We start from the raw sequence: 16,853 nt of genomic DNA, 5'->3' as shown, positions 1-16,853 counted from the left end.
TCTCTATATAAAAGAGGATTGTCAAGTGTTTGGAATTCACATATTCCATACATTACCATTTATTTTCTCTCTCCATCTGCAGTCCTAATATCATGGGTATTCTTTTTATTTTACAAGTTATGGGAAATTAATTATAATTTGTTATTGACATGGATATATATATTTATTTATAATATAGGTGAGGAGGAAATCCAGTGTGTGTCGGTCCACCTTATCGATAGAGATGGTAAGATCGACGAGGAAGGCTTGCTTCAATTCTCGGAGTTAACCAGCCTTAGTAAATGTGGACTCGATTATACTACTGTGGCTATTATGGGCGCACAAAGCAGCGGTTTGAATTTTTTTTTTTTTAAATTTATTATTATTTTTTAAAATTTCACATTTGTATTCAAAATGGTTACAGGCAAAAGTACTCTATTAAATCATTTATTCCAATCCAATTTTACAATGATGGATGACAAAATTGGCAGGTAGATAGATTATATATATATAACTATTTAACTTCTTCGTTATATTATTTTAATTAATTATAATTTATATTGTACATAGACGTCAAACAACACAAGGGATTTGGTTAACAAAATCTCCTATTATTAATCGATGCACTCTTATCATGGATTTGGAGGGTACCGACGGAAAAGAACGTGAAAAAGTTCGTACAGACTTTGTTTGAATTTGAATTATTTAAGATTATTTAAACTTATATAGTATAAATATGTAACTAATTATTAAATTAGGTCTAACGTTTAAAATTTTCAACTTATTATAGGATAAAAATTTTGAGACAAAGATCGCTCTATTTTCTCTAGTTCTCTCAGACACGCTTATGATCAATATGTAAGTAATTAACTAACTCATATCACATTTAATATTAATTTATAATTAATTACTATCTTTTTTTTATTTTGTTTAAACATAAAGGTCTAGTCAAGATGTTGGCCGTAATAATGCTGCTAACAGACCTTTATTGAAAATTATATTTCAGGTAGATAATATACTCCCCGTTAATCTTAATTATAACTTTTTATTTATATTGAGCATTATAAAATTATCTAAGTATATATATTAATGTATAGGCAATGTTGCAATTATTTACCCCAAGAAAGACAACATTATTATTTGTTTTACGTGACATGGCAAAGGTGCAAATCAATCTCCTTCTATTTATTTATTTATTAGAAATGAGAATATTTTGATTCATGAATATATATTTATCTGAAGATATAATTATTTCATTAATATATTTTGTGCAAATGTAGACACCTATTGAATGGCTTTCAGCTACCTTATTGGAAGACACTCTGAAGGTATATAATTGTAATATTAATTTGATATAGTTTAAGATAAAATAGATAATTAAATTTTTTTTAATTATTTATAAATTTGTAAAATTGATAGTTGACTTACAATCATAAAAAATTATCTTTAAAAATATATTAGTTATGTTATTATTTATATATATAATTAAATACAAAAAATAATTTCAAAACAATAATAAAATAAATTATAATTACAAAATTAGTTATGAGTTCATTTATTTGAATGCGTAATACATATAAATATAAATGTGTTTTTATTCATATAAAAGCATATAGAATTGAAATAATTCAAAAACTCCTTATAAAATTTTAAGGTTATAATTTTTAAATTTAAAAAGTTTAAGAGTTTACCTCAATCTAAAATAATTAAGTTTTTTTAAGAGTTAGATTGAAATTTTTAATCTAACTTTGATTATTATTATTATTAAATTTGTGTCCTTTGACATAAATAAATAATAAATTTAGGTTTTAATTATTAAAAATATGATTGCAGATATGGAGTACTATCCCCAACCCAAAAAATGCTGCATTTCACGATTACTTCGTTGTGAGTTTAATTAATTAATTTATTCATTATATATATAACTATAATAAATATATAAAATAATTACAATTATTAATTATTAATTTTTTAACAACAGTTTGATATAGTAGGGCTATCTCACTATGAGTACGTCAGAGATCAATTCATGGAAGATGTGAGTAATTAATTATTAATTATTTTTAAATAACTTATTAAATAAGTTATATATATATATTTATATTATGTTGCTTATAAATATTTTGTTTGAATTTTAAGGTAACCGAATTAAGGAAGCGGTTTTCTTCTCCATCTGAAGCATCTTTACAAATTAAACCTTTAGTTCCCGCCATTGACTTTGTTAGGAGCACTTCCCAAATATGGGACAAAATTGTTAATGATAGAACTCTTGACATTCCTTCTCACCAGGTAATTTTAATTTAATTTACAAGAGATATTTTTTTAATTATGTAAAATCTTTTTTAGATGCTTGGCCCCATCTTAGGGTAAGAACAGTTAGAATACAGTATAGAGGTTAAAACCACCACTCAAAATAAGAATAATGAAATGACTGAGATTTATATTTTGAACCACAACATGTGTTAACATTACATTTAACCAATTTAACTAGATTTTTTTTTGCATGAATCAATTCAAAAAATATACCCCTCCCAATAATGTTATTTAAAAAAAATTAACAATATAATATGTTTTCAGGTGATGATTGCTAAAATTAGATGTGAACAAATTGACAATGATAAATTTAATGGGTTCATTGCTAACGAGGTATGGATATTAACTAGTTTATTCTTATAATTATTGTATTTAATATAATAGTTAATTTATTTATTTAATAGCTCCGCTCTGAATTAATTTGAAGGAATGGTCTCAACTGAAAGTAGCGGTTAATAGTCCTCCAGTACAAAATTTTGGCCAAAAAGTTACTTCATTGATTGACAAATACTTAGCTGAGTAAGTCATTATCAAAATTAATTAATTATTAATTGCATCTTGGCTTGGATTAACCATTTTTATCTAGTAGATCTAATTTATTAATTTAATTAATCTTTCAGATACGACGTAGAAGCCGAATTTTACGATGAATTTGTTAAAGCCAAACAAAAAGAAAAACTAAAACAACGCTTGTTACACGTAATTAACTTATCATTTGTGTATATTGCTCTAAATATTTAAAATATATAGGTTATTCTCTATTCTTTGTTTGTCTAATTATATCTCGATCTATTATACCTATTGCATGTTAGGAAATCAAACCGACATTTGATTCCTTACTGGACAACCTGTCTTCCCAAGTTCTAAGTGATTTCAAATTAAAAATCCACAAAGAATTGAATGAAGGGAAAATTTTTTACCAGGCTGCAAATTGGTCTACGATGTTGACTATGTTTGAGATTGCATATGAAGGTATATATTTTTTAAGTAGATGATCTATAATAATTATTAATCATGATATCTTAATCTTACTAATAATAATAATTAATTTTCTTAGATTCAAAGATTCAACAAGTAGAATGGACATCTACAAAAGTAAAGAAGAAATTGGTGGCTCAATTGGTGGCTCAAATGAGAGATCATGTTGATTCCATTAGGTCAATTAAACAAAATGAGTTTAAAGAACAACTTATGTCTAAACTAAAAAGTGGATTGACCAAATCTATAGGAGCTATTCTGAAAACACCCGGAAATAATATGTGGAATAAACTTAGTGATCTCTTTCATCAGGAGACAAACTTGGCTTGCTCTGAGTTTAAGGTTGCCCTAGAGGACTTGGGGGCATATAACTTTACTAAATTGGAAGAACTTGAAACTTTGAAGGGATATGGAAGACATATAATCGAGAAAAGTGTGAGGAAAGAAATTCCACAAATTGGGCAGATCATGCAAAAGAAGTAATGAGTTAAAAACGTTTTGCCTTCTTAATTAGTTATTTCAAGGAGCCACTTATTGATTATTAAAATATTTAGGTTTTGTCAAATATTGTTGAATGAATCACCCGACTCAATTATTCCACGAATTTGGAAAGGAATCGACAACATTCAGGACATTATAAAAACGGCTCGAAATGAGGTATGTATATATCCTCCTCACTCCTTCTATGTATATTTTTATTCTTGTTATAATGAAATAAATTGATTTATTATTATAAATTTCAGTGTGTAAATATTATGTCTGTTATGGCTATAATTCGTTTGGAAAATAAAGAGGGTGACAACATTCAACAAATTCTCTCTAATGCTTTACTAGAAGAAGGTGGAGAGGGAAGTCTCACGTCCAATAATTGGACTGGGGTAATAAATATTGTAAATTATTTTCCATTGTTTTTTTAATGATTTATATATATTTAAAGCTGGTTATTAATAAATCAGGTGGAGGCATCTAAGACATTGATTAGCCCAGCTGCTTGTGCTACTATTTGGGATCAGTTTCTAAAATCCTCTGGCTTAATTATTAATTCTGTTGAGCAAACTATTCAAGCAAGGGTATGTATTTTATTTTTAAATTTATTAGTATTATTATTATTAGTATTATCTTTTATCTCTTTAATATTTATATTCTTTTGTTTTTGTTGTTATGTTAAGTAAGATTATTTAAATAACTTATTATTTTTTTAATTATTTTTTTATCAATTAAATTAATTAATTATTATTACATTTTAAGTATTTTCACTTAAAAATACAATTATTCAAAATCTAATACCTAATTAGATTATTTAAATAACTCAAATAAATTTTATTTAAATAATTCAAATCCAAATTTCAAACAAAGCTTTTAAAAATTATTATTTTACAGATTGATGCTGATAAAGCAGGATTAGCTGTTCCAGATAATGAGGTTAGTTTCTAAATTTCACAAATTATATAGAGTAGAAACTTGTTTGGTCTTGGATTTTCTTCTAGTTTTTTTTTTTGAATTTTTTTCAATTTTCATAAATTATTTATTTTTTACATTATTATTCCTCTAATTATCAAATTACTTATTTTATGAATTAAATATTTTTTATTATTGGATCTTTTTTTAAAATTCAACTATAATCAAACATCACTTATACGCCCCTTAATCAATCACATTACTTAATTCATTAATCAAAATATAAAATAATCATTATTTAAAAAATAATAATTTATTTTATTATTATATAATAATATATTTTTAAGTCATTTAATTCAAAACAATATTCACCTTCTTAAAATCACCGTCAATCATTATTATTTAAATAAATCAAAATATATTTAAATATGCTACAAGACTTTATTTTTATTAAATTTAAATATAATTTTTTTTGGTAATTAAACTAAAAACTCAAATAACATATCTTTTTAATCTTTTAATAAAAAATCCAAAACAAAATAAGAAAACTAAGATAAAAAAAATATACATTTCCGTGTCCTTCACGATCATTTAAAAAAAATTATTTTTATATATGTAAAGAAAAAAAATACATGTTGAGTTATGAATAAATAATAATAATAATATTATTATTTGTGTTTAATTTTAATTATTTAATGACAACATCATCAGCCCCGTTGGTATGAAACGCTTCAGAAAGAGATTCAGAAAATGTTACTTCCTCCCGAAGGAATTCCTATATATTATTAGCTGATGATCTCCTTAATGGCAAACTATTAAAATAGAAGGTATGTATTTTAAAGCTTCATTAATTATTTTTATAGCTCAAATTTAAGTATTTATGTTCTATTTGTATAATATAATTTTAAATTGACATACACTAATTCGATAATTATTATGTCTATTATGAAAGGTAAACACCACCTTACTCATGGTTTGGAATATGGAATTACCGAATGAAGATATCAACAAATAAATAATTTACAATAATATATTTATATTATTAATGCAATATTTTTATAATTGTGCTTCTAGTATTATTGGATTTTGTGTAATAAACATCTGTCACTATTTTCTTCTTGTGTTACATTTGTTTCTAATAACATTGTGTTTCCTTTTGTTATAATTAAGTTATTTTTTTGTGTTGGATTTGTGTCTAATAAAACTGTTTTTGTTTTTATTACATTGTTATTTAATTAAGAGATAATATGTTCAAACATATATTGTTACTTTTATTTTATATAAAAAAGAGGATTAAAAGTTTCTAGTTGTTTGGTATCTATGAGTTATTTAATATTTGTGATTGAGCTATTTTGAGAAAATTAGGTTTTTTATAAAGATTTAAAATGTATTAATATATATTGATAAAATAATTTTTAAAAAAATATATAAAATATTTTAATATTTTGATATTTTAATTAATAAATTGAATAACGTGAGAGGGTGAAAATTTGTTTAATTAGTTTGGAATTATTTAAATAATTTTAGTCATTAAGGTGATTAAGATCTTATAAAGAAAATGGTTTTTGTTTATTTTTTTTGGAATTCAGAACTGTCACAGCTCAAAGAAATTTCAATTTATAGTCTCAAATGATTTTTTGGAATATAAAATATTTTATTTAATTTTTAATATATATATATAAGCATAAAAATTTAACCTGCCCTAATTTATAATAATTTTATTAATATTAAAATAATATTTTAAAAATTTAAATTCAAAATAACCTAAAAAAAGATTAAAAATCAAATTAGACTTAATTATTATAATAATTAAACTCTAATTAGAAAAAATAAATAAAACTTCAAAAATAATTTAAGGTTAAATATTATATTTATTTTACTCAAACTAAAGCGGTTGGAATTATTTAATTATGATTTTAAACATAAATTATGTAAAATTTATTGCTTAAAATAATTAAATAAATACTCAAAAATAAAATAAATGAACATAATTTTTATTATCTTGTCAAAAATATTTGAGTGTATTAAATTGGTGAAGAAAAAACGCAAGAAAACGTTAAAAATTTGATTTCAAATAACTCTTTTAATAAAAATAAATCTGATAATCTAGTATAGTAGATAATAAAATTAGGTGCAACGGGATTCTTATCCATTGGATTAGCGCTGAATTTTTATCTAGCGTTTAGGAAGACGTCACGCCTACTAGGTGTTACCAAGCACGCGCGCGCCCGGTCCACACAAAAACAACTAACGGGAAAGCTAACCCCGTTAGTCTAAACGATCCAGCGCTGATGGAACGCAAACGGAACGCAATAATGCATTTTGTTTAAACAAAACGACATCGTTTTATTCTTCTCATTCGCGAATTCTGGAGGCCCAGCCTATCTTCCCCATTTCTCAACCTCATCCTTCCGTTTATTCACCCATGTGCACGTCTTCTCATCACCATCTTTTACCCTAGGCTGCGAAGTCAAAATCTATTCCCTAGCTAGGCTGTCAAAGACGAAATAGAAACGGGGAAGAAGAACTTTGAAATCAAAATCGAAGTTGAATTCCTCCATAATAGCCGGCCTAGTTTGGTATAAATAACTTATATGTGTTATTCTTCCAATCTATCAAACAATCATCAAACATTAAAGCTTGATAGAAGATCTTGAAGAACTCCGGCGAACTAATTTTTGTAAAAATCTTCTCCGACGATCAAAGCTTCGATCTAGGGCTTGGAAAAGATTTTTACACCTCGTTGGAATGTTATCCAATCACTTGTAAGTTTCTAGATTCATTGTAATTTGAATTAAAATTTGAAATTGGATTTTTCCAAGTTTGACGATTGATCATATTTAGGGTTCAATTTTGTGTTTTCTTAGTTTGAAATCAATCGCTAGATGATTTATAAGTTTTTTTGTCAAAAGAGAATTGATCAATTCGAAAAATCCCAAATTCGATTTGAAAATTTGGAAATTTAGAATTCTATGTTATTGAGTTTTTAGGTTTGAATTTTGATTCAAATAGTTGCTAAACATGTTAGGATGATTTCCAAATCATAAAATCAACATCCCGATCATCTTTGATCTAATTGAAATTAAAAAAAATGGATTTGAATTTCAGTTTAAAAAGTTGTTATAAAGCTTGTAAAATGTTCTTGTTTTGGTTGTGTTCGACTGTAATCATCATTTCAAAACGGTTGAAACAAGAATTAGGCCATGAGATGGCCTATATCAAAAGTTCCTAATTTTTTCCCTAAAAACCATTTTGAAAAATCAATTGTTATTGAGTTCGATTGATCGTGTTTAGGGGTAGAGATTATGATCCTTACATTCATATGAGTTGATTGCAACTTACATATCATGATTTCATTATTTGTATCAAAATATACAAACCTGCAATTCTTCATACCATATAAAAAACACTCGGTCCCCGACGACTGAGTCTTGTAGGACTGAGACCGAGAAGTAGAACCGAGAACTCTCGGTCATAACTAAGACCAAGGACCGAGAAAATCGACCTAGGAGCGAGACCAAGGACCGGTGTTCTTAAGTTATGATCGAGACCAATGACCGATGTTTTTGAGTTAAGACCGGGACCTAGGACCGATGTTCTTGAGCAAGGACTGATGAATCCGACCGATGATCCAAACTAGGACCGATGTTCTTGAGCAAGGACTGATGAATCCGACCGATGATCCAAACCTAGGACCGAGACTCCCAAGTCCCACCGTTGAGTAAGCTAGACCTGGGACCGATCCTCCTAGACCTAGGGCCAAACCCTCTAGTCCCTCGACCGAGTTTCCTAAGCCCGATCTAAACAACCCCTAGTCTAGACCAAGCCCGTTCGAGCCAAGATCGGTCAAAACGAACCCAAGCCCTAGGACTATGGCCTGTTTGGTTTCACTTTTTAAAATCTAAAATTATTTTGTAATTTTGGAACCCCGATCTATTTTTAAATAATTCTGAAAGGTCAGAAAATAATATTTGAATATTTTGGGATATTTCTCGAACAAATATCTTGGCTAAGATCCCGTTTGGAATTTATTTTTAAATTCTAATACTTTTCTGATATTTTTCAGGTATTATACTTAATCTTATATCAACGCAATCATAGGTACGCCATTCTAAATAATTTTGTACAATTATTTACATAATATAAATCTATCATTGTTTAGGACTCCCAGATTACTAATTAAAGGAAATAAATGCTATAAATAAATCTTTTTATAGCCAAATTTTTACTTAGAAAATAAAATCGTTCTTTGACGGGCAAAAATGAAATAGCGCGAAAGCTCTTTCCCGAGCGTAACCAAAATACGAACTTGTTACGAATGAAAGGATTCAATAATAGGGTTTTCCATAATTACAGCCTCTCCAATAAATGGAGATTATATATAGAGATAAGAGGCTTAAAACCTAATGTATCTGGGCCTTAATGTATATATATGGGTCTTAATACATAACACCCTAAATATATAAATACTATACAATATTAACCCATTATTTTAATACTCCCCCTCAAGTTGGAGCGAAGATATTCATCATGTCTAACTTGCTTATAATGGGAACAAAATCTCTACTACTAAGACCCTTAGTTAAGACATCGGCTAGTTGATCGCTAGTCTTTACATACGGGGTATAGAGGAGACCGCTGGAAATCTTCTCCTTGATGAAGTGTCTGTCAATCTCAATATGCTTGGTTCGATCGTGTTGAACTGGATCATGAGCAATAGAGATAGCAACCTTGTTATCACAAAATAGTTTCATAGGACCAGTTGGTGTGAAACCAAGTTCTACAAGAAGGGACCGAGTCCACAAGAGCTCACTAACGCCAAGAGCCATAGCTCTGTACTTTGCCTCAGCACTAGAACTTGCTACCACCGCTTGTTTCTTGCTGCGCCAAGTTACCAGGTTACCTCCAAAAAAGGCACAATAACCTGAGGTGGAACGTCTAGCCCAATCTGAGTTAGTATATCCTTGAATATCTAGTGACCTTGAGTCTTAAACAACAAGCCCTTACCTGGTATTGCCTTCAAGTATCTCAGAATGTGATAGACTGCATCCATATGAGTCTCGCGAGGATCATGCATGTATTGGCTCACAATACCAACAACATATGTAATGTTAGGTCTAGTATGAGCAAGGTATATAAGTCTCCCGACTATCCGTTGATATCTCTCCTTATCCACCTCGATACCAACACCTCTGAATAGCTTATGATTAGCTTTAAAAGGTGAGTCCATAGGTTTGCATCCAGCATCCCAGTATCAGATAGGAGATCAATGACATACTTCCATTGGGAGAGAAATATCCCACAAGACGATCTAGCTATCTCAATCCCAAGAAAGTACTGCAACGAACCCAAGTCTTTGACCTCAAACTCGATCGCCAACCGTTGTTTGATTAAGTTAATCTCATCTTCATCATAACCCGTTACAATGATGTCATCGACATACACAATCAATATTGTGATCTTTCCTCCTTGTCTCTTAACAAACTATGTATGGTCTGAGTTGGTCTGCTTAAACCCAAACTTTATCATAGCACTGTGAAATCTCTTAAACCATGCTCTAGGAGATTGTTTTAGCCCATACAAAGTTTTCTTGAGTTTACACAATTTTCCTTCTGTAATGTGAGATGAGAAGCCAGGAGGGACATCCATATAAACTTCTTCCTCTAGGTTGCCATGCAAAAAGGCATTCTTCACATCAAGATGCTGAATATTCCATCCTAGATTGGAAGCACAAGAAATTAGGATCTGAATAGATTTCATCTTGCGATGAGAGCGAACGTCTTCTAATAGTCAATCCCAAGTGTCTGTGTGTACCCCTTCGCAACCAGTATTGCCTTGTACCTTTCAACTGACCCATCTGGCTTATATTTTACAGTGAACACCCATTTGCATCCAATTGTTTTTTTTTCAACAAGAAGAGTCACAAGATCCCATGTGCCACTCTTCTTAAGAGCATTCATCTCTTCACCCATAGCACATTCCCACTTTGGTACAAGTATAGCATCTTACCAACGCTAAGGAATAAGAATAGAAGACAAAATGGAAAGAAATGCACAATATGAAGGAAATACAAAATCATAAGAAACGAAGTTAGAAATAGGATGCTCAGTATATTTTCTAGAACATTTTCTAGCAACTATGGGAAGATCAAGATCAGAAAGAGAAGGATTATCATTTGTATAGGAAGAAGGAGCAACTATAGGACTAACTTTCGGATCAGACAATTTAGGGGGTAATATAACATCTCCATGTTGTCTGCGTGAGTATGTCACCAAATCCGGTCCATCCAGTCTACCAAGTTTCAAACATGGTTCTCCACTATAAGGTGCTTCCCTTTCCTCCTGTAAACATGATTCTCCACTAGAAGGTGCTTCCCTATCCTCCTGTCTAGGAAAAGTAAGAGGATAAATAGGAGTGGAAGAAGACTCCATGTTTATTTCTTCTTTTTCTAAACTCTCCCCTTGAAGAGGTAAACATGAGATGGAAGTGTAATAAGGAGTTGACTCCCAAAAAGTGACATCATGACCAACAAACACTCGTTTAGTGGGAGGATGATAACATTTGTACCCTTTCTGAGTTGGAGAATAACCGATAAAGACACATTTTAGAGCCCGGGGATCTAACTTTCCACGCGATGGAGCAGAGTTATAAACAAAACAAACACATCCAAAGACACGAAGTGGGAGAGGACGTTTTGAAGTATGTGGGAGAAATGATGTTGGAGTCTTGAACTTAAGAACTTTAGAGGGAAAACTGTTAATTAAATATGATGCATTTAAAACTGCATCTCCCCATAGGAATTTAGGAACATGCATAGTAAACATGAGAGACCTAGCAACCTCCAAAAGATGACCATTCTTTCTCTTTGCTATCCCATTTTGCTTAGAAGTTTTGACACATGTAGTAAGATGCACAATGTCATGAGAAGATAAGTAAGACTCAAAATCCCCATTAGTATACTCTGTACCATTGTCGGTCCGTAAGATTTGTATAACAACTTGAAATTTTGTATGAATCATAGCATGAAATAATTTAAAGCTTTCAAATACTTCATTTTTGTGATGAAGTAAGTAAATCCAGGTGAGACGCGTATGACAATCAATAAAAGTGACAAACCATCTATACCCGGAACGACCAGTAACCCGAGACGGGCCCCAAAAATCAGAATGAATGACAGAAAATGGAGTCATGCTCCTTTGATTACTAATAGGGTAACTGGAACGTTTGTGTTTTGCAAGTTCACATGGTTCACACATAAAGTCAGACCTACTACATTTCTTAGTAAAAGTAGGGAAAAGATGTTCTAATACACCAAATGAGGGATGACCACAACGTCTATGCCATGAATGCAAAAACTCTAAAGGAGAGTTAGTTGATACTTAGTGGACCATCGGTGAAGAAGTGGGCACATCCTCTAAGATATATAAGTCATTGCAAACTTTACCCCCACCAATCGTTTGACCAATTGTTATGTCTTGAAAAACACAATGAGAAAGGAAGAATGTTACCGAGCAATTTAGAGACTCTGTAATACGTTTAACAGATAACAAATTTGAAGTGAATGATGGAACATATAAGACAGAGTTCAAAGGTAATTTAGAAGAAAGCTGAATAGACCTTTTTCCTAGAGTAGGTATAAGGGATCCATCTGCAACCCGAACTATATTCTGTTGAGATAAATAAGAGTTAAACAAGCTAGAAGTGTCATATGGTCAGAGACTCCTGAATCAATGATCCAATAGTTAGAAGAAGACTGTGAGGTTGTTAATGCAGAAGCCATACCGGAATGGGCAAGATGAGAGGATGTGGAAGAAGCAGAAGAGTTGGCTAGCAAGTTGCGAAGAGCACTCGTCTCCAAAACTGTCAAAGGAACCTCCGCTAGAGGTGGAGGAGTATCCATACCAGAAATTTGTGTCTCCACTAAAAGGTGAGCATTATACTAACGATGTCCTCCAGAGTCACGACCTCGGCCGCGACCACGACCACGACCACGACCACTGCCACGGAGGTGATGATGTAGGAGAAAACACCTATCACGAGTATGCCCCGTCTTCTGGAAGTGATCACACAAAGGTGGACTCACATAAACAAAGGAAGTTGATACTGACGGGGCGTTAACAAGAACATGGGTAGCAACAAGAGCAGAACGATCAGAGTGTTCTGATTGAGGAACCATAGTATGTCGTCGAGTCTCCTCCCCCTGAATACGAGCATGGTTAGTCGAAACATCAGGGAGTGGAACTTTCCCGATCAATTCTTCCTTAATGGGATCATAGTAGATATCTAGCCCAGTTAGGAAGTCAATCAGACGATCTTCTTCTACAATCCTTTGATAGGCTTCTACATCTTTCGTACATTCTGCTCTAAAGATGCGATAATGATCTATCTCCGTCCATAACCCAGTCAACTCAGAGTAGTACTCTGTTAGTGCATTGTTACCCTATACTGTCTCTCGAACTCTATTTCAAATCTCATCAACCTTCGAACAATTTCCAGAATGGGAGTACGTCTTAGCTATCAAGCTCCAAATTTCTTAAGCAGTGGCAAGAAATAGATAGCTCTTTAGAATATTTGGTTCCGTAGAATTAAAGAGTCACGTTTTCACCATGGCATTGTTCGATTCCCAATCATCCAATCTCGGATCATCATCCTTGGGTTTCTTAGACTTCCCATTAATGAATTTCTGCATTCTATTGGCTTGAATCGAAAGTAAACAAGCTGCGACCATGCAAGATAGTTCAACCCATCCAATTTCACGAGGCTAAGAACAAAGGACGAGTTTAAATGATATCCCCGACTAGCACCACCGTCACTATCTTTGGAACTAGGTTTACCTTCTTCCGACATGGCGAATAAATGCAAGCAATCCTCAAGAACAAACCCAATAGTAATTAGAGAGGAAGGGGAAAACAGAAAAGAAATCTTAACCCTAATTCCATAGCTCTGATACCATGTTACGAATGAAAGGATTCAATAATAGGGTTTTCCATAATTACAGCCTCTCCAATAAATGGAGATTATATATAGAGATAAGAGCCTTAAAACCTAATGTATCTGGGCCTTAATATATATATGGGCCTTAATACATAACACCTTAAATATATAAATACTACACCCTAAACCGTTCTTTGACGGGCAAAAATGAAATAGCGCGAAAGTTCTTTCCCGAGCGTAACCAAAATATGAACCTCTATAGAAACTCTAGTATAAAATACGTTTATACACGTGCTTTTTACTGATTTTTCTGAAATTATTTGACAACTCTATTTTCAAATAAATAATTTTTAAATTAATCATGTTAAGTTAATTTAAACCGGATTTCAAGTCAAATTCACATATTATTAAAATTTGAATTAAATTAACTATTTTTACATAGTTTATTTCAAAAGCTCACAGGTACTATCAAATTTTTTAAAAATAATGTTTACTTTAAAAAAATGTCTGACATGCAAACCAATATTGAAATACATCGAATCTTGAGCCAATTCGGATCTTCCCCTATATTGTCACATGTCGTCCAAACACGTGCCAAGCTACGAAGGGACCATTCTCGAGGTTATAATATAATATTATTTTTATTTTAATTATCAAATCATTAATTTAATATATTATAATATTTGGTGAAAATAATTTTTTTCAAATATTTTGAACAACAATAAAAATTGTCTTTACCCGATGTTAATAAATAACGCTAAAAAGTTATATCAATTGATAACTATCCATTTATATATTGTCAAAAAAATAAAATAAAAACTCTTACAAATAATAAGATGATAAATAAAAAATAATCTATAACGAAAAGATCAATTTTAATGTTTGGAAAAAATTTAACTTCATCTCATTTGTTGCTAAAAAAATGATGTATAAATATTAAAAAAAAAAAGATTATGATTAAAGACAATCTAAATATATAAATTGTAAATGACCTTTTAACAATTTAGATTAATATTCGAATTACAAAAATATAAAATAAAAAATCAAATTCAAATAAATAAAAAATGTTTTAACAAACAAAAACATAACATCAATTCAAATTTCCATACTAAAAGCAAAAGAAGAAATTTAGTTCTCAACTTTAATTCTTTTCAATTCATAATATGAGACAATTAGTTACTTAGAAGATAGGGGAATAAAAGATGCGTTCCAGTGCCTCTACAAGTAACCAGGACTAAAACTAAAAAGATTCCCTCATTTATTTTTAATATATAATATTTTTTCTTTTAAAAAAAAAAATTATTAATTAAATAAGAAGTTATTTATCAAATATTAAATGTTAACAAAATTTTAAATAAAAATTTAAATGTTAAATAATATGACATAATTATAATAATTAAAATTCAAATAATAAAATTATCCTTAAGTAGGTAAGTAATGTCGGAAATAAAGTTCTGTTAGATGATAACTAACCATTTATATATACCGTGGAAAAAAAAAAGTAAAAAATTGTAGAAATACTGGAAAATTTTACCTTCCAACTAAAAGATGAGTTTCAGTGACTCTTTATTAAAAAATAATTTGATATCTAATAATTTCATCTCATTTACGGTTAAAAAAAAATGAAATCTAAATCAAAAAATAATCATCCAAGACACAATCGGAGCAAACGACTGAATAATTAATTTGAGAATATTATTAAAGTCATTTGTGATTAAAAATAAATCATATTACAAAATCCATATTAGGTCCCATTTGGAGCTCTGGCCTAGAAATTCAGTCGCATTGACCGACAACTAGGGGCGGAGCTACCAAGGGGGCTAGGGTGGGCTCCAGCCCCACCCAAGTTATTAAAATATTTTTTTTATTATAGTGGGCTCCACCCAATGAAATTAAAAAAAAAAAAACAAAGTGAATAAAATCAAACTTCTCATCCAGTTAAAATATTTTTTTGATTATGGTGGGCTCCACCCATTTAAATTAAAAAACATCCGACAGTTATTGTTATATTATTATATTATATTATATAATATATTATAGTTTTTCTTATAAAGATGTCCACAATTATTCTTTTTTTCTTAAACGTTTAATACATTCATCAAATCTTTTGAGCATATATGATCGATGATTGTTACCGGAGGAAGTGGAAGTTGAACTAATGTTACGCATTGCAAGATCGGCTTAACTCTCCTCCTTCATTACATGTTTCATTCTCTTAATCTATTTTATCTGTAATATGTTCTGTTATATTTCAAATTCTGATCAACAATCAATCGCAAACTAATCAAAGCACCACTATCAATTTGATGTATTTGTTGCTGCAATAGATTTTCAAATTGAAGAGCTCAATAGTATATTCAAGGACGAGGCAGTCGAACTTCTTAAGCTCAGTGGTGCTTTAGAACCTAAAGACAACTTTAAACTTCTTAATGTTGATCACATCTATCAACTTGCTGAGAAATTCTATCATCTAGATTTTGATGCACAAGATTTGCACCACTTGAGAACACAATTGGCTCACTATGAGTTTGACATGCCCGTCAATGAAAGATTTCAGAATTTATCAGCTATTTCTGAATTATGTCGAAGATTAGTTGAGACAAATAAGTCAAAAACCTACAATTTGATCGATAGGTAATTTTATCATTTGTTATAAACTATGAAATATAGTTATATTGTTTACTTATACTAATATATTTATTTAATTGACAGGTTGATTCGTCTTGTTTTAACTCTTCCCGTTTCTACAACAACAACGGAACGAGCATTTTCAGCTATGAAGCTCGTGAAAACAACTCTTCGTAACAAGATGGAAGAAGAGTTTTTAACAGATTCTATGATCGTCTATATTGAACGAGAGTTGTTTGAAAACATTGATAATGATACAATAATTAAAGAATTTTATTCTAATGTGTGTTTTAAATGTTTTGAATGTACTATTTTGTTTCATAATTTCATAAAGTAAATGTTCATACATCTTTTATTTTATATGTTTGAATTTATTAATTTATTGTATCAATTACATGAAAAAAAAACCGAACATAGAAAGTTAAATCTGAGGTGCAAGTTGGAGTCAGCCCCAGGTAATTTTTCATCCTGGCTCCGCCCCTGCCGACAACTTGTTGGACCGATTAGGAGAAAGTTCTTGGAAGGATGAAATCGGATAGGCGGTGGAGGTGGCACTGGAAGAAGTATGTAATGGCGTTTGTATACATAGAATTCGATCAGATCCCATAAAAGTAAAAAGAGAA

General features: G+C 30.4%; 1 protein-coding gene across 1 annotated transcript; it reads left to right on the top strand.

The window, feature by feature from the left end:
- Positions 1-1,133: 1,133 nt before the first annotated feature.
- Positions 1,134-4,704, top strand: LOC124930113 (protein ROOT HAIR DEFECTIVE 3-like). The gene is made up of 14 exons (XM_047470475.1): positions 1,134-1,142; positions 1,260-1,307; positions 1,813-1,866; positions 1,961-2,017; positions 2,119-2,268; positions 2,557-2,625; positions 2,720-2,811; positions 2,913-2,991; positions 3,105-3,264; positions 3,350-3,749; positions 3,825-3,927; positions 4,014-4,148; positions 4,227-4,340; positions 4,651-4,704. Exons 1-14 carry the CDS (start codon positions 1,134-1,136, stop codon positions 4,702-4,704), a joined length of 1,524 nt encoding a protein of 507 aa, XP_047326431.1.
- Positions 4,705-16,853: the final 12,149 nt, after the last annotated feature.

The sequence above is a fragment of the Impatiens glandulifera genome, chromosome 3 (assembly GCF_907164915.1).
Source record: "Impatiens glandulifera chromosome 3, dImpGla2.1, whole genome shotgun sequence".
NCBI lineage: Eukaryota > Viridiplantae > Streptophyta > Magnoliopsida > Ericales > Balsaminaceae > Impatiens > Impatiens glandulifera.
Note: the sequence above shows the minus strand (reverse complement) of the source record. Positions and strands in the feature narration are given on the sequence as shown.